Below are 21436 nucleotides of genomic sequence, written 5' to 3'. Positions count from 1 at the left end.
GATTATATAATTTTTACAACACTAAGCCCCCTTTTATACTTTGTTCCAAACCTCTTATGTATATTCCTTGTATATTTATTAGCTATTACTCACCTGTCTCATACTAACATTTCTTTTCATTTACCACATCCACTTGTTATTCCATAATAATCTTACTGTTAAAATTAACATGTTCTTAGGATTTCGTCAAGAGTGATCTTTGCTTTGATGTGGCTGATGATGACCCCTAGATGGGTCGAAACTAGTTCCATGTAATTTTAAAATATTGTGAATATATTTTGTATTGAATAGGTGGAAACCTTTACTGTGTTGTTACTCAAATGTTACAGACACCAAAGACAGATTCAATACGCCATTTAATATGCCTAGAGTAAAACTGAACCAATATCGTTAAATTTGTTGATACTAAAAGTGAACGTCGAGCAAGCAGGCAGATGCTGTCAAATTAAAATGATTGCACACAGTAGTTGAGGACATATCACTATTACTGATGACGATGTTGCTTGTTGTTTAAAAAAGGCCTAACATCTAGGTCACCAGCCCCTAATAGTACAAAATCACGATGAAATGTAACAACAATTTAAAATTCTAAAATTCATCCACTGACCAGAAATCAAAACTTGATGATGAAGAATGAATGGATGAAAATGACTTTAAAATAATCAGCAGATCCAACTCACAATATTCAAAGTTAAAAATAATTCCAAAATCAATGCACTGACTAGAATTCCAAAAGACAACGATCAACAATCATCCTGAATCGATGATGATTGTTGTCTAAAGGGGTACAAATTCCAGGTCAACGGTCCTTCATAACGGTAAAGTAGAACAATCTTATTTCTCATGTAGCGGTGCTAAAAACAAATAATGGTGGTACTAATCTCATGCAATGCCCAGACCTGTGGTGTACCTCACATGGTGGTACTAATCTCATGCAATGCCCAGACCTGTAGTGTACCTCACATGGTGGTACTAATCTCACGCAATGCCCAGACCCGCAGTGTACCTCACAGGGTGGTACTAATTTCATGCAATGCCCAGACTTGTGGTGTACCTCACAGGGTGGTACCAATCACACGCAATGCCCAGACCTGTGGTGTACCTCACAGGGTGGTACTAATCACATGCAATGCCCAGACCAGTGGTGTACCTCACATGGTGGTACTAATCTCATGCAATGCCCAGACCCGTGGTGTACCTCACATGGTGGTACTAATCTCATGCAATGCCCAGACCCGTAGTGTACCTCACAGGGTGGTACTAATCTCATGCAATGCCCAGACCCGTGGTGTACCTCACAGGGTGGTACTAATCTCATGCAATGCCCAGACCCGTAGTGTACCTCACAGGGTGGTACTAATCTCATGCAATGCCCAGACCTGTGGTGTACCTCACAGGGTGGTACTAATCTCATGCAATGCCCAGACCCGTAGTGTACCTCACAGGGTGGTACTAATCTCATGCAATGCCCAGACCTGTGGTATACCTCACAGGGTGGTACTAATCTCATGCAATGCCCAGACCTGTGGTGTACCTCACAGGGTGGTACTAATCTCATGCAATGCCCAGACCTGTGGTGTACCTCACAGGGTGGTACTAATCTCATGCAATGCCCAGACCCGTAGTGTACCTCACAGGGTGGTACTAATCACATGCAATGCCCAGACCCGTAGTGTACCTCACAGGGTGGTACTAATCTCATGCAATGCCCAGACCAGTGGTGTACCTCACATGGTGGTACTAATCTCATGCAATGCCCAGACCCGTGGTGTACCTCACATGGTGGTACTAATCTCATGCAATGCCCAGACCCGTAGTTTACCTCACAGGGTGGTACTAATCTCATGCAATGCCCAGACCTGTGGTGTACCTCACAGGGTGGTACTAATCTCATGCAATGCCCAGACCCGTAGTGTACCTCACAGGGTGGTACTAATCTCATGCAATGCCCAGACCTGTGGTGTACCTCACAGGGTGGTACTAATCTCATGCAATGCCCACACCCATGGTACTTCTCACGTAGTCATACTAATTGACTCATGGTGTTCCTTGCGTGATGGTACCAATCACGCTTAAGGTCATGGTTCAAAATTCAACATCCCCTGGTCGCTCCTTTCAGTTGCCTTTTACGACAGACGGGGTGTACTCTGCGTCTGATTATGATGATTATTATTATTATTATTAATTCACTGACACCTAACTTCTTGTTTTGTTTCTGTGTTGATTAGGCAATGCTTATTCGATGGTGCGCAATGCCACTAGGGTATTTGTTAATAACATGGTGAATTCTTATCTTAGAAGTGAAGCTTCCACGGTGTGAAGAATTATTTAATTTATTTTCCGGGTTGAACCGTGTTGTACTTGTACGCATATCACGTACAGTTTGCCGACGTTTCGAATACATTGCAGTATTCTTTGTCAAGGCGACTGAAATACCCCTACTCGATCCGAGGTAATCAGTCTCCCAGGCAGAAATTACACTACTAGAGTGGCCTTGATCTTGGCCTATCTGGCTGACGTAAGCCCTGGCTGTCTCGCGAGGCTTCTGGAAAGTTTATGTCACAGCCAGGTAGTGGGGGCTTGCCCGCGCTGTTATGTAATGGGGTTGCGGCCCGTGTGTTTATGTTGTGGTCTGTATGTCTTAAACTATGAATGATGGGCATCCAAGAATTACTGATTTTGTATCCTTCTTCTAAATTTATGTTATTCGGATGTTTCTTGATTTCGATAGCCTCGCGGATTTTCCTTTCCAGGTTCCAAGGGATAGCTGCTAGGATCTTGGTCTTGTCAAATGATATTCCGTGCCTAGTTTCGTAGGAATGCTTGGCTACTGCTGAAATATCTGTGTTTTGATTCTTGGTGTGACGGATATGTTCTTTTAAGCGGGTGGAGATCAGACGTTTTGTCTCACCTACATAACAAGCTCCGCAGCTACATTCAATGTGATACACTCCAGGGGCCTGTAATTCTATTGTGTCTTTTACTGGTGGTAGATAACGTCACACCAAGAACCAAGAACCAGAACATGTACCGATTCATTATAATTCAATGAATTATTGTTGTTTTGATACAACATTTGGCTTACATATATATATTTCATTATTTATATGTGAATACTAAATACTAAATACTGGACATACCTGAAATTTAAGAACATGTGACTTCTCATCCTTCAACATGCTGATCACATTATGACTAATTGTTCTTCAACACACCCGTACCTGACGTAGCTCTCTTCAGAAACTCGGAACTAAATTTTTACTCAAGGCACTTGCCTTGCCAAACTGATTTTAAGATTAAAAGTTTCTCCAAAGTTTGTTCAGACAGCAAGGATCTGAACTGTGTTTTTGTTTCTGTCTTTGTGACGCTGCTAAAAATCAATTCACATTCTGCATTGCTATGTGTAACTGATAAAACATCAAGCATCACCCTAGAGAGTCTGTCATATTTAAGTACACCATCAGCTGATTTCATCTGACCTACCAATGCCCATTGAACATAAATTCTTCCTTTTGCCACGTGTGTTTCTTCGAGCTGAAAGGTAAAGAACTGGGAGTGCAGAATATCTGTTTCTTTATCTAAATGATCTGTTTCAGTAGTCAGAATGTTTGGAAACTTGTTAATGAAAAATCTAAGGCTAGAAAATAATGCTTTACTTATAGGATAAATATTTGCAAAAGATCATCTTTGAACGGAAATTTGTGTTCAGTAGTTTCAGTGTTTTTGAGCGAAACTGATGACTGGGTTTTCCTTTTAACTGAGGAGTGTGGTGAAATGTTATGACAATGCTTCACCTTTTCAGACAACAAAACATCTGCACTTAGACTGTGCTTAGGAATTTTGTAAGTCTTCAAAGTTCCCATCTGAAAATCCTTACTCACAATTTCACTCCTGAATAAAGTAACCAAAAGGTTCCACTGCAGCAAAATCCTATCTAAACACCTTCTTAGTAATAACCATTGAGTAGGCACATGCTGCAAAATTTTCCTGATCTCTGTGTTGTGTAAAATCTGAAATTCTCTGAATTTTTTTTCCTTTTTTTGCACTCTTTTCAAGATAATAAAATATATCAATTATACTTTCATCAATATTTATGGGCAAGCACGCTGCACCCTTCTCTGCAGCAAGATTAATTAGGTGACAAGAGCAGCCTATATTTCCCCTCTTCAAACATCCTGCCACACCATTCTTTAATCCTACCTTTACTGCAGCATTTATCAACACCAAGAGTTAGGCAGTTTTTTAATGGAATGCAGAATTCCTGAAAGGTTGAGAGCAAAAGATTGACAATGTTCGCTCCAGTAGCATCCCCTTCTAAATTAGGCACAGAGAGTAGACAACTCTGAATTTCATTGAGTTCAGGCCTAAAGAAATGTTACAACAGTAGGATATATTTTCAAGTAGCTTTTTTTTATATATTGCTACCATCAGTAGCAACAGAAAATGCATTCAACTGCAAATGTCATACAATTTTCGCCCTTTCTTCCATGCACATTTCTGTAATGATTGCCGCTGTTTTCGCTCTAGCACATCCATATCGTTTAGCAATCTCCGAATTAGGAAACATTTCGCGGAACAAAAGGCCTGCGTGGTCGGCACAATTTACAGGCAGGTTATGTTCTACGAAATGACGTAAATAAAGCTTAGGCATTCGTCATAGGATTTTCATCTTGGTTTTTACATGAAAAGTTCAGTTTCTGGTTCCTTTCTACACATTGGACACTCTCCTTACGTTTTTTCGTTTGCATATGTTTGTTAATTTTAAGGACACTTGCTCTAAAGCATTGATACTTTGTCATTACATGCATTTTTCATCTAAATAGTGTTATGTGGCTGAAGATGTTTATAATACATGTATCACTTTAAACCAATAAGTTGCCTTAAGCAATTTAGTGTATCGTCAAGGTGGAAAATAAAAAATACTTAGTAGTGAAGTATATTTGAGTATATCACACTTCCCATCATGCGCAACTGAAAAATCACACCTACATATAGTACAGAATGTGAACGTTGTGAACAAGGAGGAGGAGGATGACGAGGTGGAGGACGATGACTCACTCAGGAGGAAACTAAAAACCACCAGGGTTTTGAAGAAAGGTCGAAGTTGAAGACGGGAAAGAAAAGAGCAACATCAGCAACAAATGAAGGAGCACTGGGCAAAGACCAAAGCTCAGAGAAGACATCTGAAATAACGTGGTCCTTAGTAGGCTGATACCAACACAGAGAAAAATAGGTTAGACCCAGTTTTTAATGATACATGGTGTGGAACTAAGTGTGGCCACAGAGTTAGTTTCAAGAAGAGGATCAGCTTTGTACGCTCAAAAGACGCTTGAAGACTGAACGCTAAAAGGTTAACAGCCTATAACGATGATGCACAGGAACTTTCCATTTCTGAAAACTTTTCGCAGAGATACAGGGTATCATTTGTGACAGATAAGGCAATTAAAACTTAGAAATAGTGCAAGAATTTATCTTTTTGGACTGATACATAAACAGTTTCCTGTATGAGACAAATGACCAGTTTTACAACTCACCTCGGTGACTGACTGTTAGGTAATGGAGAATTGACATCCAAGAGGGCACGGCGGGCTTTGGTGGGGCCACGAGCTGAGCTGCGTAGTTCACCAGCCCTCTGGAAGGGGGAGTTGAGGAGGTTTTCGCGTCCGGACCCTTGTCTTCGTAACGACACTACTTCTTGTGTTGAGTGGACGTAGATGTGCCGGCTCAGTTCTTCCATCAGCTTCAAGTGAAGTTGCTAAACACAAAAAGTTTCAGTCATCTTTAAGTAATAGAAAGGAATAAAGAATTGATATACATAGGTCAGTGTGCGAAGAGTGTTGATGTTTGACATGAAGCAGGGAAGCAGAAATAACCTCATCAGGGGCTGACAAAAATGGTCATAGAAGATCTGGGATTCCTGAGGGAAGACTGTTCTTGTCTTCATCTCCACCTGCCATTTCATGTAACAAGCTTTAACAGCTTCATTTTTGATAAAAACCTGTATTGACTATAAAATCAAGTAGCAGATATTTAAGAATGAGTTAAAATTGTGTGATTTATTCTAGGTGATAATATCCCTTAGGGGAAGAAAAATGTACTAAATTTAATAAATTATATACGTACTGAATAGGCAGGTCACTTGAATATAATATTTAAGTTATTTTTAAACATTTTCTACTTAATTCCTTCTGTCATTGTCTTTATCCTTGTAAAAAGGCTGAACAGTCCGGTGGTAATTGGTTGCACTGCTTGCAACAAGTTCAACAATGAAGGTAATTTTGTCAATGGAATGGGCAATCTGCTTAGGTGCTACATATGCATGTCCCTCTCTAGCTGTTGGATCACAGCCCAAACGCTTCAGAAGCCTCCAGCCTTTCTGGCTACTATTTCTTAGATCAGTCTCCTCCATCAACTGGAACCATGCATAGGTACATTCCTGTACTGAACTGACCATTAGCAATCCAGAAGCAAATCAATGAGAAATATAAATGATAAAAAACGGCTCTTTTCAGCACCAAAACTGACAATAATTTTGATTAATACTGAAGGTCTTTCATCTAACAAGGAAGAGCTGTTAAGTCAGATGTGCCATGACCAGGACGGTGACCTAATATGTATTGAGGAAACTCACCGAGACATGAATCTTTGCCATCCAAAAATCAAGGGCATGATTTTAGTGGCTGAACATCCTCATCAACAGTATGGCAGTATGGCAGGAATTTCAGCAGTAGATGACATTGAAACTCTCACAGTACAGTTCAGTAATTGTTCAACAACATCAGTTTATTTAGATTTGTGGAGCCCAGCATCAATATGTGAAGTTTGTGGTTGGTGATTTTAACAGTCGTAATACAATATCGGGCTATCCAGGTACCAACAAAAGCAGAGAGGCCATGACAGAACGGGATGATTCCTATGATCTAATTCTACTGCATAAAACCAGGGCCCAGATTTTTTATAATGCATATGCGCATATGTAAATGCATATTTTGAATGTTAGCGTATATACAGATATGAAATGAAATGGCGTATGGCTTTTAGTGCCGTGAGTGTCCGAGGACATGTTCGGCTTGCCAGATGCAGATCACATGTAAGATGCAGGTCTTCTGAGTTGACACCCGTAGGCGACCTGCGCATCATGATGAGGATGAAACGATGATGAAGACAACACATAAACCCTGCCCCCGTGCCAGCGCAATTAACCAATGACTGTTAAAATTACTGACTCTATCGGGAATCGAACCCGGGACCCCTGTGACCAAAGGCCAGCACGCTAATCACTTAGCGATGGAGCTGGAGTATACAGATATTTTATTCTCTTATGTGTGATTGAGTATCCAAGATTTCTGAACGAAATGAAAAATCTAATGAATTTTATCTATTGTTCATCCCTTGGCAACACGAGAAGCCTTTCCTCATCATGGACAGTGCTTTCAGTGTTGCAATACAGGCAGGTAGATAGATAATGATACTTCTCACAACAGGTATTTCCTTCTTTCTGACATTCCTTTCTCCTTTCAGTAGCCTCCCAAGGTTTGCTTAAAAAAAAATGCGTTCATCTGTTAACTTGCTTCGTCTATTGCAGTATTACCAGATTAAACTGTGAAAGTACTAAAGGATAAGAGCTCTAGGCCTTTTTAAATTAAACAGTGGATATCGGGCAAGAGTGACTATACAAGTGACGGTGAAGTAGTGTACTGTCAAGTGTGCGACAAGAGTATAAAATGCGATTTAAAAAAATCAAATTGAACAGCATTCAAAAACAATTTTGCATCTCAGATCAAATGAACAGAGTAAGAATGCGCAAAGACTAGTTTTAACCGATGTGAAAACACAGTGTGAAGTTAGTATCGTACATTTTCCACTGATATTTGTAAAGCTTTTGTATGCAGCAACATTCTGCTGCATTAATTGAATAATCCACATCTACGTTTGTTTCTTGAAAAGCATTGTGTTAATTAATGGTTACCCTTAGGAAGACTATTTACTTTCAATGCACGCTTCTGTCGTGGATTTGATATGATCTGACATTGGAGGGAACTGTCTAGATATTGGTACATGAAACAATCGTGTGGTCGATACATTGCGAACTTCACAGAGAGTAAATTATATCCAGAAGAACCTGGCAAACCTCATTTACTTTCAAGCAAAGTGCTAGGAAAAAAACAATCACGCTACACTTTCAAGATTTGTTAACGATTCCCTGTAACTTCTGTGGCCTAGTGAAACGGAGAGTGATTGTTACATAGTGCACTTTTTAGTCACAAATGTAGCTTCGTATATGTTGAAAGCTGTTAGTCTCTTAGAGTATTTTTTCCAAATCTCATCCATGTCACATAGGGGCTGCCTGGCCGAGGGGGTAAAGGCATGCTTGGTTTGCCCGAAAAGACGTACGTTCGAATGCCCATCACGAAGTTGTAAAATTTAAGAAACGAGATTTCCACTTCCGGAGGTGCACATGGCCCTGAGGTTCACTCAGCCTACACTAAAACTGAGTACCAGGTTAATTCCCGGGGACAAAGGCGGCCGGGCGAACAGCTAACCACTGTACCCCATCAAGTGCCGAGGTTGCGGATAGTGGAAGCCTTTACCTTCCACCCCTCCAAGGGCCTTCATGACCTGTACGGAGATGACTGACTTTGATCCATGTCACATTTGGCCCATGGATTGCATCATATTGCAGAACAGATACGTACCCTCCTTTCATCTGTCAAGAAAGTAATTTGCAAGAGGAAAAAAGTTGTTCCTAAAAGCACCGGCTTGTGTACACTTGTACAAAACTCCTCTGCCTCAGGTTTCTCTTCCGCAGGAAACTGTTCTCACAAGATGGGAAACTTGGTTATATGCAGTATTGTTCTACCAGGAGACGTTTAATCAAGTGAAAGATGTAGTTAGAAGTATTGATGATAGTCATACTGCGTGTGTTCATGATGCAAAGTGAATCTGAAACTGTATATAAAGATATCAGTTTCATCCACGAGCATTATTTGTATTTTAAAGGCGATTAAGGGCCTAGAAACTCGCGGTGCACCTCTACACGAATCCCTTCAGTCAATTCAAACCACCAGTAGTTTTTTAAATGGCGTTCCTGTTGAAACTGAAGAAAAAGTTAAAAGGAAACTAAGTGCGGTGTTGGACTCAAGCCCAGGACTAAGCAACTACATAAGTGGAATCAGGTAGTCTTTGCTGGAAGAAAATTCCCAGCAGTCAGTGCCAGTGAACAAATATTTCCCAGTTACGTTCGTCATTTTCAGCGTATAAATTAATTCTGTCTAACAACAGAAAGTCTTTGACTCCTGAAAAGATTGAAAAACTCTTGATAACCTACTGCCATGCATCATTTTGTAAGGAATGAAACATGTTTATCAATTTAACACTGAGTTAAAATTAAATAATACCGGGAGAGTTGGCTGTGCAGTTAGGAGCGCGCAGCTATGAGCTTGCATCCAGGAGATAGTGGGTTCGAACCCCACTGTCGGCAGTCCTGAAGATGGTTTTCTGTAATTTCCCATTTTCACACCAGGCAAGTGCTGGGGCTGTACCTGAAGGCCACGGCCGCTTCCTTCCCATTCCTAGGCCTTTCCTATCCCATCGTCGCCATAAGACCTATCTGTGTCGGCGGGACATAAAACAATTAGCAAAAATAAAAATAAGTAATGTATTTGGTAAGAGTATTTTGTTTTATTTTTAGTACATATTTTCAACATTTTTACTGCCTATGTGCATGCATATTTTTGGAGTTTTTAGTGCATGTGAATCCAACCCCTAATAATAACAGCATCATTCAACAGTGCAATGGATATAATCCAGACATTATCTTTGTGAGTAAACACGTATCCCAGTTATCAGTAAAATCAGTGGGACAAACAATCAACATCGTCGTGTGATATGCCAGATATATACTGCAATCCAATTGCACACAGTTACTTTTCAAAAAATTTTAAGAAGCCTGATTGGGACAAATTACCACTGAACTGGACGAGAACATCTTTAGTATAGAGCCTATTCCTGAATCATTTATGATGATTTTGTAAATATTGTGAAGCAATGTTCCTGTTCCCCAAGGCTGCAGATCACACTATATAAAAGGTTTGACTTCAGAAACAAAGGAACTATTGAGAAAATATCTTGATCTCTTTGACAACGATCCTTTCAGTTGTGGGACCTTTCAAGCTGGGGAAGATATCTTAACAGCCATTTTCCACTTAAGGTTACACTGTTGATTTTTTATATAGTGATTAACAAGGAATAAAAATGTGCCAAGTACAGGGTAGAGATGAAAATAACAGTTAAGTATATCACTAATGTGATCCAGAGAGGTAACGAATTAGCACAGGTGTCTGAGAAAATTAATTAAATACCAAGAGTACTTTACCAAATCCAATGTTACAATGGAGCTCTCATATGTTTCTCCCTAAGGCTTGCGGATTCTTAGTGGAGGTAATGGCACTAAGTCCACAAAATTCTGCCCAGGAACTTGAGTGAAGTTCACACCAGCAGTGATGGCAGGGAAGAAGACTTTGGTAAAATGGAGCTCGCGTAAGTGGCAAGCCCGCTTTTTAAGGCATTCTTCAGGGGACATAAGAATGGAGGACCCAAGCCAGGGTAATGATGAATGGAAGGCTTGGTGCAGAAGGAGACCTAGACGGGATACATGAGGTACATAGGACCAGAAACGCAAGAGGAAACCACCTGGTTATCTACCAGTGAGCATATCATGAAGTATAGTAAATCAATCATTTGTGTATAACCAAGACAGAAACATGCACTCTCCGTCTATGTACGGTCGACATCAGGAAGGGCATCCAGGCTTAAAACAAGGCTAAATTAATATCAAGCGCTGACTCTAGAAAGGTCAGGGTTATACTTCACAGCAGAATGTTGAAACTGCTTATGTTGTATCTATAGCGAGAGTACTCACTTGCTTCTTGGCCTGTAGGTCCGTCCGAACTTCCCGCAGAGCTTCCACTCCGTCCAAGTTCCCTTCTCCCAGCGCTAGGGCTGACACCAGGAGTTGAGTGGCGTGAAGGTAGTGCTTGCGAGAGAGAAACGTAGCAAATCGAGCAGGCACCTCACGGAGCTGGTCGCTGAACGAGAGACAAATATTGTTAATATTTCTGTAGGAAAATAGGCTGGAGAAGGTTAGAAAATTGTACAATCAGGATGTCCAGCGGGTGAAGTGTGAAAATCCATAAGACAGAGTGAAGTGAATTGAATTTATTAATATTTGCCTCCAATGAGGCTTAGAGAAGCCAGATACCAAGCATTAAAGTATAAAATATTTAAAGACAAAGTGAAACTGTTAGTCACAACCTCAACTTACGGTTACACTGTTGATTATTTATGCAGCGATTAACAAGGAATAAAAAAATGCTAAATACATGATAGAGACGAAAATAACAGCCATTTCTTGCCCAGAGATGTGCCGAATTAACACAAGTGTCTGAGAAAATTAATTCAGTACCAATGGATACAATGGATCTGTCATATATTTAAGAAAAGTTGAACACAGAAAAAAAAAAGTCCTTGAATTTGTTATGTGAAGAAGTGGTATGCTTTCTCATACAAGTGCTCCACAAGCACCTGTTATATACTCCACGTACTTCAGCACCAGCTTCTTCATCAGTCTCATCTTCACTTTTACACACTTTCAATTACTTAGTCATCGGTCTAACCTGACTGGTTCAGATCAAATGTAATGTGCTTTCTTTTTGAGGCCATAATTTCAAATGAAATAGTTTACCCACTGCAGTTAGTAGCTGCAGCACAGAAGTTCATCTCTGGTTATTTAACGTGGTGGCTAGAGATCAGTCTATTGACTGTATTTTAAAACAGATAATTCATCAGACAGCCAGGCAACCATGAATTGGACATTTAGTCATACGGTGTTTGGATATGTCCAAATGGTAGCTGGTGTTGCTTGTGGACTGGATCTGTTTTGGTTTTAATATTAAAACTCATATTTCAGGTGGTGTTCTTTTAGGGAGTTATGTGATGTTCAGTTTGGTCGTACTAACACCTGGAAAGTTGTAAGTGATTACAAGAAATACATTTCATCTTGACCCATGGTAGAGTTATTAACAAATTCCAACTTCTACATTTGGGAAGTTCCACATTTCCACCACTTTAAAATCTTATGATTTTTCTTAGATTAAAATAACATTAATTTATTATAAAATTAGTTTTTTATTTTTTAAAATTTTACAGGTTTTGTTTTTCATAGAAAACAGACAGTTAAAATGTACATAAGTAAAACAACTTGTCCTTGACTAGACAAAAGGTCTAAATGTCATTATTATTTGACAACTCTTGATGTAATACCAATATAATGGTCCGTTATTGGACATTATAAATTTTCCAGCCCTTGTGTGCTAAGTTGGGACTTAGCACACCACCCAAGACGCAAGGCTAGTGCATACCGTGGAGGCCACTGCATAGGCTATTTGAAGCCACCAGCAGTGCCAATGCACTATGAGAGCTAGATGCCTGCCTGGCCATCAAATGATGTAGATGTTGATTCCCATAGGGAATGTGTCATTAATGAGGGATCTCAAAAGTAAATGAAACAGTAGTTTACTGCTACGCAAGTTCTTGTAACTTGATGTGAATGGAAAAGGGGAATTTTCTTGTCAGATGAAATGGACTGGAAAGCAACTCCCTGATGTGGTTGCATCCAAATCTCAAAAGGAGAACAAATTTTGAAGCTCGATAGAGATGAGACCTGTGCCTGTTGCAGTCATGTTGTTTGTTCAATAGTTTTTACGAGCATTTAACACCGGTAATGTAATTTATAACACTTCTTTCCATACAGCTTTCACCGTATCTGGATGTCAACATTGCCCGAGATAGTGCAACATACAATTCACCGTGGCTGAATATTGGTTCGGGTAAGTAGACACCCACTTTTTCAAGAGTTTGTCCCTGCACTTTATTAATGGTCATACAGAACACTGGTTGACTTCATACCTTCTCATCTGTACGTACGTCAAACGTTTTCTCTTAGCAGGAACGCTCTGCCATCTGCCGAGTATATGCAGAAGCTGGGGAAGGTCAGAATATCTAACAGAGAATAGTATTCTTCCATCATCAGAGGAAGTGTACACTCTCTGTCTTGACAGGTATTAATCAAACACGCCTGCATGCAATTATGAAAATCACATATCTCAGAATATTAATGAAAATGTTAGGCGCTTAGCAACCTGCTAAGTACAGCATGTATTGCGGGTTACGGTAAGCGTTCGAGTGCAATTACTGGAGTGATCATTTAATGACTTGTCCGACTCGTTGGCTGAATGGTCAGCGTACTGGCCTTCGGTTCAGAGGGTCCTGGGTTTGATTCCCGGTCGGGTCGGGGATTTTCACCTTCATTGGTTAATTCCAATGGCCTGGGGACTGCGTGTTTGTGCTGTCCCCAACATCCCTGCAACTTACACACCTCACATAACATTATCCTCCACCACAATAACACGCAGTTACCTACATATGGCAGATGCCGCCCAACCTCACCGGAGGGTCTGCCTTACAAGGACTGTACTCGCCTAGAAATAGCCTCAACAAATTATTATTATTATTATTATTATTATTATTATTTAATGAATTGATTTTATGATTAAGATTTATGAACTTGGAGATTCACAGGAGAGAATAAAACAGAAATGAAGCAATAGAACGGACGGAGCTGTTTATAGTAAACTCTTTTAATAGGGGAAGAGTGATTCCAGGACCAGAAAGGATGATACAGTATTAGGCTGACAAGAAGAAAAACCTCCATAACCTGATTAAAATAGTCCTATGTTGGGTAAAAAATTAAAATAAATAAATGCTGATGAATGTTCTAAGCAAAACTGTAAGATTTTAAAGTGGTGGAACTTCCCAAATGTAAATGTTGGAAGGTTTTCAATCAGTACAAAATCTGAGGATCTTGCTATACCAGCTGTGTAACTAATCTATTGCTACTATTACAGCACTGCTATACTATTTTACCTGCACACCTATAATTAGTATTTCGTTTACATGAGTCACAGCTATTCGTAGGTTCTCCTGCAAACTTCAATTTATTAATTACAGCTATTTCCAGGCGATCATGAAGGAAAAAATAAAATTGAAGTGAAAAAATCATAGATGTTACGTCTGGAACTTGTTGTATTTCATCCTGTGAAATTTTCTGAAGCAAACACGGATATGCAAAGCCACACACTCATATTGGCCAAGTAAGGGTCTCTTTTGGGTTGCAGCATTGCTTCAGTATTATACCACTAGGCTACATTGCCATCACCAAAACAACTCCACTATTACAGCACTGCTATACTATTTTACCTGCACACCTATAATTAGTATTTTGTTTACATGAGTCACAGCTATTCGTAGGTTCTCCTGCAAACTTCAATTTATTAATTACAGCTATTTCCAGGTGATCATGAAGGAAAAAATAAAATTGAAGTGAAAAAATCATAGATGTTACGTCCAGAACTTGTTGTATTTCATCCTGTGAAATTTTCTGAAGCAAACACGGATATGCAAAGCCACACACTCATATTGGCCAAGTAAGGGTCTCTTTTGGGTTGCAGCATTGCTTCAGTATTATACCACTAGGCTACATTGCCATCACCAAAACAACTCCACTATTACAGCACTGCTATACTATTTTACCTGCACACCTATAATTAGTATTTTGTTTACATGAGTCACAGCTATTCGTAGGTTCTCCTGCAAACTTCAGTTTATTAATTACAGCTATTTCCAGGTGATCATGAAGGAAAAAATAAAATTGAAGGGAAAAAATCATAGATGTTACGTCCGGAGCTTGTTGTATTTCATCCTGTGAAATTTTCTGAAGCAAACACGGATATGCAAAGCCACACACTCATATTGGCCAAGTAAGGGTCTCTTTTGGGTTGCAGCATTGCTTCAGTATTATACCACTAGGCTACATTGCCATCACCAAAACAACTCCACTTAATGATACATAGTGGCAAGATAAAAGAAGTCCAAACGTTTACCTATCTCATCCAGAAAATATATATGTATATCATCATCATCATTTCCCTTTATCCAGCTGTAGCCGGGTAGGGGCAAATATGGTTCCTCTCCACTTTCTTCGGTCTTTCCACCACTCCTCCTCCAACACTGTGTCCCAGTCCAGGTTTCTTTCTATAATGCTGCATTGGATGGTATCCTTCCATCTCAATCGAGGTCGTCCACGACCTCTCCTTCCTTGGATTTGCATTTCCATCACCTTTTTTGGCATTCTTTCGTCGCTCATTCACTTTACGTGCCCAAACCATCTTAGTCGGCTCTTCTCTATTCTATCATTCATTTTTTCCACTCCAATTTCTTCCCGGATTTTCTCATTCCTTATTTTGTCTCTTCTACTCTTCTGTATCATACTCCTCAAGAATTTCATTTCGGCTGCCTGTATTCGACTCTCATCCTTCTTTGTCACTGTCCAAGTTTCTGCTCCGTAAGTTGTTATGGGTACACAATACATCTTGTACATAGTATCCTTTGCTTCCATTGGCACATCTTTGTCCCATAACATATTTCTTACACTATGATAGAAACAACTTCCAGCTTGAATCCTTTTACTAATCTCAGCATCCAGTCGAGCATTCTCCATTAATTCAGTCCCCAGGTATTTAAACGTTTCCACTACTTCCAAGGGCTTGTCTGCAAGTCTAATCTGACCTTTCCCTTCTTTCTCCCCTCTAGTCATAACAAGAGTTTTACTCTTTTCTACACTTATTTTCAATCCACATTCTTCAATCTTCCCATTCACCACATTCAACTGTTCTTGAACCTTCCTGTCGTCTTCTCCCCAAATCACAATATCATCTGCAAATAACATCATGTTCATTTCTCTTCGTCCATATGCTGCTTTTGCCATTCTCATGATGTCGTCCATTATTCTTATATATTCTTTTAAAATTTGCTTTATGTTGCACCAACACAGAGATGATGGTATAGGAGATGGCTAGAAATGGGAAGGAAGTGGCCATGACATTAATTAAGGTACATCCTCAGTATTTGCCTGGTCTGAAATTGGGAAACCATGGGAAAGCATCTTCAGCGATGTTGACAGTGGGTCTGAACCCACTATTTCCTGAATGCAAGCTCACAGCTGCGCGATCCTAACTGCACACCCAAATTGCTTGGAAGGAGTATGGCAGAGACAAAGAGCCGTGTTTCTGTAGAATAATTAAAGTTTCTTGGATAGAAAAGGTTTCTGATACGGAGGTACTACAGAGTAAATCAGAAGGGAAAGACGTCTTTCTTGGTCGGCCGACACCTTATGCCATTCTCAGCTGATAGCAGTTACTCGAGGAAGACCAAGATATACATATCTCAAGCAAATCCATGAAGATACCGGAATGGGAAACTACGCAGCAAACAACCAGACAGTCTGCTCAATGATGACCACTACTCTTCAATTTTCAGGTTTTTACTCAAGCCCAGCTGCTCAATGTCACATTCTTCACCTACACAATTTTCAGATTATTATTGTTTTTCTTGGGTCAGCCACTGTCACCACTACCACTAAACAATTCTTCACATTTCTGATTCACTTTCAATGTCACTTCTGATATCACTGCCTGCAAACAACTGCCTACTACTGGCCTTGCATCAGATGGACACATGTACAATGGGGATTCACACTCAATATTGAATGGGACGCAAACTAGAGAGATAATCGAATGCATTTTTCTGAAAAGAAAGACTCATTCTTCCTCATTCGAACAGTCATACCATGTTTTAAGAGAACACCTGAAATACGTACTCAGATCTGATCAAGCTGTGTGTATGTTGTGTCTCACACACTTTAGCATAGCTGGGAGTCAATGAGAACAACACACTGCAGTTGAAATCTGAAAAGAAACACACAATAGGAGAAACACATCCAAGGACAATCTCCCTTGACAGAACTTGTTTTAACCCATTCAAGTCACAATAAACGGCCACATTGTTGACTGTAGATTCAGATTTAATTTGCCCGCCCGTACTTGGAGCGTACCTGTCACACAAAAACATGCATAAAATAAAAACTACTGCACATAATTCACTCAAATTTCATATTCATGCCACTGAAAGTTATGACTTACCCATTCTTCATTCCTTGAGTGACCGCTGGCTGTGGGTTCATTTGAGATCATTTAAAAAAAAGAGCGGATCTGTCAGCACCGCAATTCTGCACGGACTATACATCTTCGTAAGTATTTCTGAAACGTCGCTGTATCCACGAAATGGATATATATCATGATTATCGTATTTTTTCTCTCTCCAATTTCCAATCTCCACAATTCTTTTGTGTTTGGAAGAACCTGGCGCAGCACTTTCCCTCCCACTCTCACTTTAACTTTTACTGTTGCTATCACTGTCCTCGAACTTGATTCATTTTACAAAACGTCATTACTGTAACAATCGCCATCTACAACAATGTCTACAGGCGTTATCAACCTCTTGTCGACATTACTGCGAAACCGCTTCTACTGCATAATGCATACTGAATACCAATGAAAATAAACTGTTATTCAACAATTCCAGTGTCATACAGAAATACAGTACATACCTCTACAGTGCATATTGTTAGAAATTATATTGCAAAGGGAATCTAATATACCAATATAAGCGAGGGACTGTGTCATTTCGAGCTGAGCTCGTAATTTGATTCATGCGCCAGAAAATTGCCCTCAACCACAGCTCATCGTACGATGTGAATGGGTTAACAAACAGATGCAGAAAACACAGGATAAAGATAATACAGAAACACAAAATGAGAAATGGATCCCAATGGGATATCGGTATTGGAAAGGAACAAACAAGTGTCAAATCAAGTTCTGGTCCCCCCCACCCCTGCCACCCTCCTCATACTCTCCCTCTCTCTCTTTCTCTATATCAATCAATGCTCAAACAAAACTACTGGACATACAGAAATAGAATTTTGGGGATACATTTCTACTACTATCATAGTAGGCCAATGCGTAGGCTACTTGGAGCCACTGGCACTATGAGTGACTTCGTCTCACTTATAGAAATTGATGTCTGCTAGGTGCATCAGTTACCAAGTGATGAGCTCAAATTGACACACTGGAGCGAAACACTGGCAACCTAGAACATGTATAATGTCCAATAACGGACAAATTATATTCGAATTACTCCTTGAGGAAAAATATTTTAGGTTCTTATGGGAATCAACATCTATATCATCACTAGGTTAAATTGTGAGGACATCATAACTTTGACGACATAAGTGAGAAAAGCAGAACATCATGTTACGCCAAAGTTACTTGTTTTCTTCTTCTTCTTTTGCAAATGGGTCTCTTAAGACTATGTTGGCTTTCCTTTCAGTCGAGCATTCTTTCATGTGCAATGAGTGGCTGTAGTCTTTCTCTCTTCTTCCTCCTCGTTTTAGCATGTCAGTCCTGTAGATTTCTCTGATTGCTTGTACCAGTTTTGGCCAGTTCTTTTATTTTTCACTAAATAAGGGTTTTTACTGTTTCCATTATATCACATCGACTTATGGAGACGACGCTACAGGAAGTGACTGTGGCCTACCGACACTGGGTTGGAACCCACCATAAGCCAACAGCTACAGAGCCAACTCACTTGGAGTTCCAAATGACAGGCATGAAGGGATCTCAGTGTGATGCGAACACTAACACTTACATCTCCTCCAAAAGCTGCAGTACGTGCTTATGTTCCACGCCCTCTAGCCACAACTTCTTGAGCTCATCACGACGACAACGTAGCAGCATCTTGCATGCTTGTAGGTTCTCCTTCACGGCATGGATCTTCTCACGAGACGATGTGACCCTCATCGACAGCTTCCCGAACAGCTGCAAAAATAAAACATGTTTTCAAACAAAACTGTAACAGGAGGATCATTTCAAATGGTGGCACTGTAGTTAGCTAGTTGGAGTCACATTGCTGGCTGCCAGGGCAGGACAAGTGCTAACCTTAGGCTTCATGCTCAAAGCCTTGGTTTAACACCAAATTTCACCCCAGTGCTCATATGCAGTGATTGTGGTGTGAACTTCAAGCCCTGAGTAGACCCTCTGATCTTGCTTGACAGGAGTAGGAGTGCGGACACAAGACACAACATGCATGGAAATATAGGGTGTATCCGTGATGATGCTACAAACTTTCAGGGAAGATAGAAGATGGCAAATGGATCAATTTGAGATAAGGAACTGTAATACAGAAAAGTTCAAGACAAAAGTTATTAATAATCTAAGTTATTTAACAACCGTCCGTTCTTAACGGATGCCAGGGTGTCAGAATTTCGTCCTGCAGCTGCCAGAAACCAACAACATGGGGTTGTCACCTTTAAACACCCTTAAAATCCACCGACTGAGATCAGGTTTGAACCCATTAACTAGGGATTAGTGGACCAATGCGGTATCCACTACACCACTGCGACCGGCAGTCAAAAGTTAAACCAAAAGTCTGTCTGATTTATTCTTGTGGGGCCATGTGAAAAGCCTTGCGTATGAGACACCTGCTGAAACTGAAGGGGATCTCTTGGCAAAAATTTTCGCTGCCTGCGATGCTGTTCAAACGACACCGAGGATGTTCGAACGAGTACACTGACGCAGGGGGAAGCCATTTTGAACATATGTTGTAAATGGAGTAGTTTGTGAAACTTGTGCAGGTAAATGGCCTTAAATGAATAGAATTTTGCTTATCGTTTCCGGAATATGGTTCCTTATTTCAAATCCATCTATTTGTCGTCCTCCATCATCGGCGAAAGTTTGTAACATCATCACGAATACACTCTGATGTGTCCGCCCTGTCCATATTTATTATAACTTTGTTCATTTAATCAATTATTGAGCCACCACGCCAGCGCCTTAAGTCTAGGAAAAGCTTCAACACTTGCAGGAACAGCGCAGCAAGCAAGAATTCAAGAATGGCGCATCAGGAGTTAACGTACGAGGATCAGTCAATGGATGACCCAAAAGAGGAGCTCCCTCCTGGCCATGTCACAGATTGGGTGAATTGGAGAGCACTGAATAGAGTGCGCTCTGGTGTTACGCGCTGCAGGGCAAACCAGAAGAAATGGGGTTTCGAAGTGGACAGTACCTTGTGTGTATGTGGAGAAGAGCAGACCACAGCCCATTTGCTGCAATGTAGTTCATGCACATTCAGCTGCACAACAGAAGACCTGGTTAAAGCAAAGCCAAATGCACTTGATGTTGCAAAGTTTTGGGCTCACATAGTTTAATGTGGCTCTTCGGGGTATTTATATTATGTTTTATGTTTTTTCCTTATATTTAATTTTAAACTTATGTATGCTTCTGACACGATATAAATAAATTGTACATAACTTACTATGCAGTCATGACACTGGACACACACACTCTTCGCTCCTGAGAAAACGAGTAACTCACTCCTGGACCACAGATGGCACCATCACTGCCAATGGACTGTTATCTAAGTAATTAGATATCAGAAAAAAAAAAAAAAACACACACACGAGATGTGTACTCTCTCAAGTTGGTAGTATACTAAGCAAAACTAACATCTGATCAAGGTACAGCAGAGCTAATGCAGTGAGCTCCCAGTTGCGATAAAAAAGGGGGAGTTCTCAGACATCGGTCTGTTTTTCAGATAAACTTTGCTGTATCAGAGTGACACTCAGGATATCTTGCTTCTTAGCCCAAAGTGCAATTGACAACAGCACCAGGATATCTTACTCATAAGTTACAAGTCAGAGTCGTCATCTCCATACAGGCCATGAAGGCCCCTGGAGGGGTACAGTGGTTAGCTCTATGCCCGGCCGCCTTTGCCCCCAGGAATTAACCTGATACTGTGTAGGCTGAGTGAACCTCGGGGCCATGTGCACCTCCGGAAGTGGAAATCTCGTTTCTTAAATTTTACGATTTCCTGACTGGGAATCGAACCCACGTCCTTCCGGGTGAACCGAGCACGCCTTTACCGCCTCGGCCAGGCAGCCCTATAAGTTAGAAGTAACAGACTTCCAAGTAGTGAGAATGATTGGGTGCAAACAATGAGATTGACTGAGGCTGGAGATAGAATGCTGAAAGGCATACCGGTCCATACTGAAGATCCATGTATGTATGTATGTATACATACATACATACAAGGGGCAGTCAACACCCACTACAACATGACCATGGAATGGTTTTATTCAAAAGTAATTACTGGGAGATGAGACAATCAATTCCAATTTTGTAGAATCAGGTAGGTCGCACAACCACACCCACTCTTGCACTTCCTCGTCCAAATGAAACCGACGTCCATGAATGTCTTTCTTCAGATCGCCAAAAATGTGAAAATCACAAGGTGAAAGATAAGGACTACACGGAGGATGTTGAAGTCTTTCCCAATCAAATCGCTGAAGCATCGCCTTGCAGTGATGTGCACCCTATGCCACTTGTGCGCACTCGTCACGGACATGCAGCGTTCTACTCCAGCACCC

General features: G+C 40.5%; 1 protein-coding gene across 2 annotated transcripts in view; it reads right to left on the bottom strand.

The window, feature by feature from the left end:
* Positions 1–21436, bottom strand: part of Sec8 (Secretory 8) — a 206885-nt gene that overhangs the window by 172541 nt on the left and 12908 nt on the right. The window contains exons 3-5 of one of the 2 annotated variants that reach the window (XM_067156380.2): positions 18661–18830; positions 10922–11087; positions 5535–5755 (exon numbers count right to left, since the gene is read on the bottom strand). In XM_067156380.2, the coding sequence (XP_067012481.2) occupies positions 5535–5755; positions 10922–11087; positions 18661–18830 (557 nt within the window). Of the gene's footprint in view, positions 1–5534; positions 5756–9398; positions 9497–10921; positions 11088–18660; positions 18831–21436 lie in introns of those variants that run through there. The other variant, XM_067156381.2, reaches the window with a different exon arrangement.

The sequence above is a fragment of the Anabrus simplex genome, chromosome 12, assembly GCF_040414725.1.
Source record: "Anabrus simplex isolate iqAnaSimp1 chromosome 12, ASM4041472v1, whole genome shotgun sequence".
Classification (NCBI taxonomy): Eukaryota; Metazoa; Arthropoda; class Insecta; order Orthoptera; family Tettigoniidae; genus Anabrus; species Anabrus simplex.
This window is presented reverse-complemented; position numbering and strand designations above follow the sequence as displayed.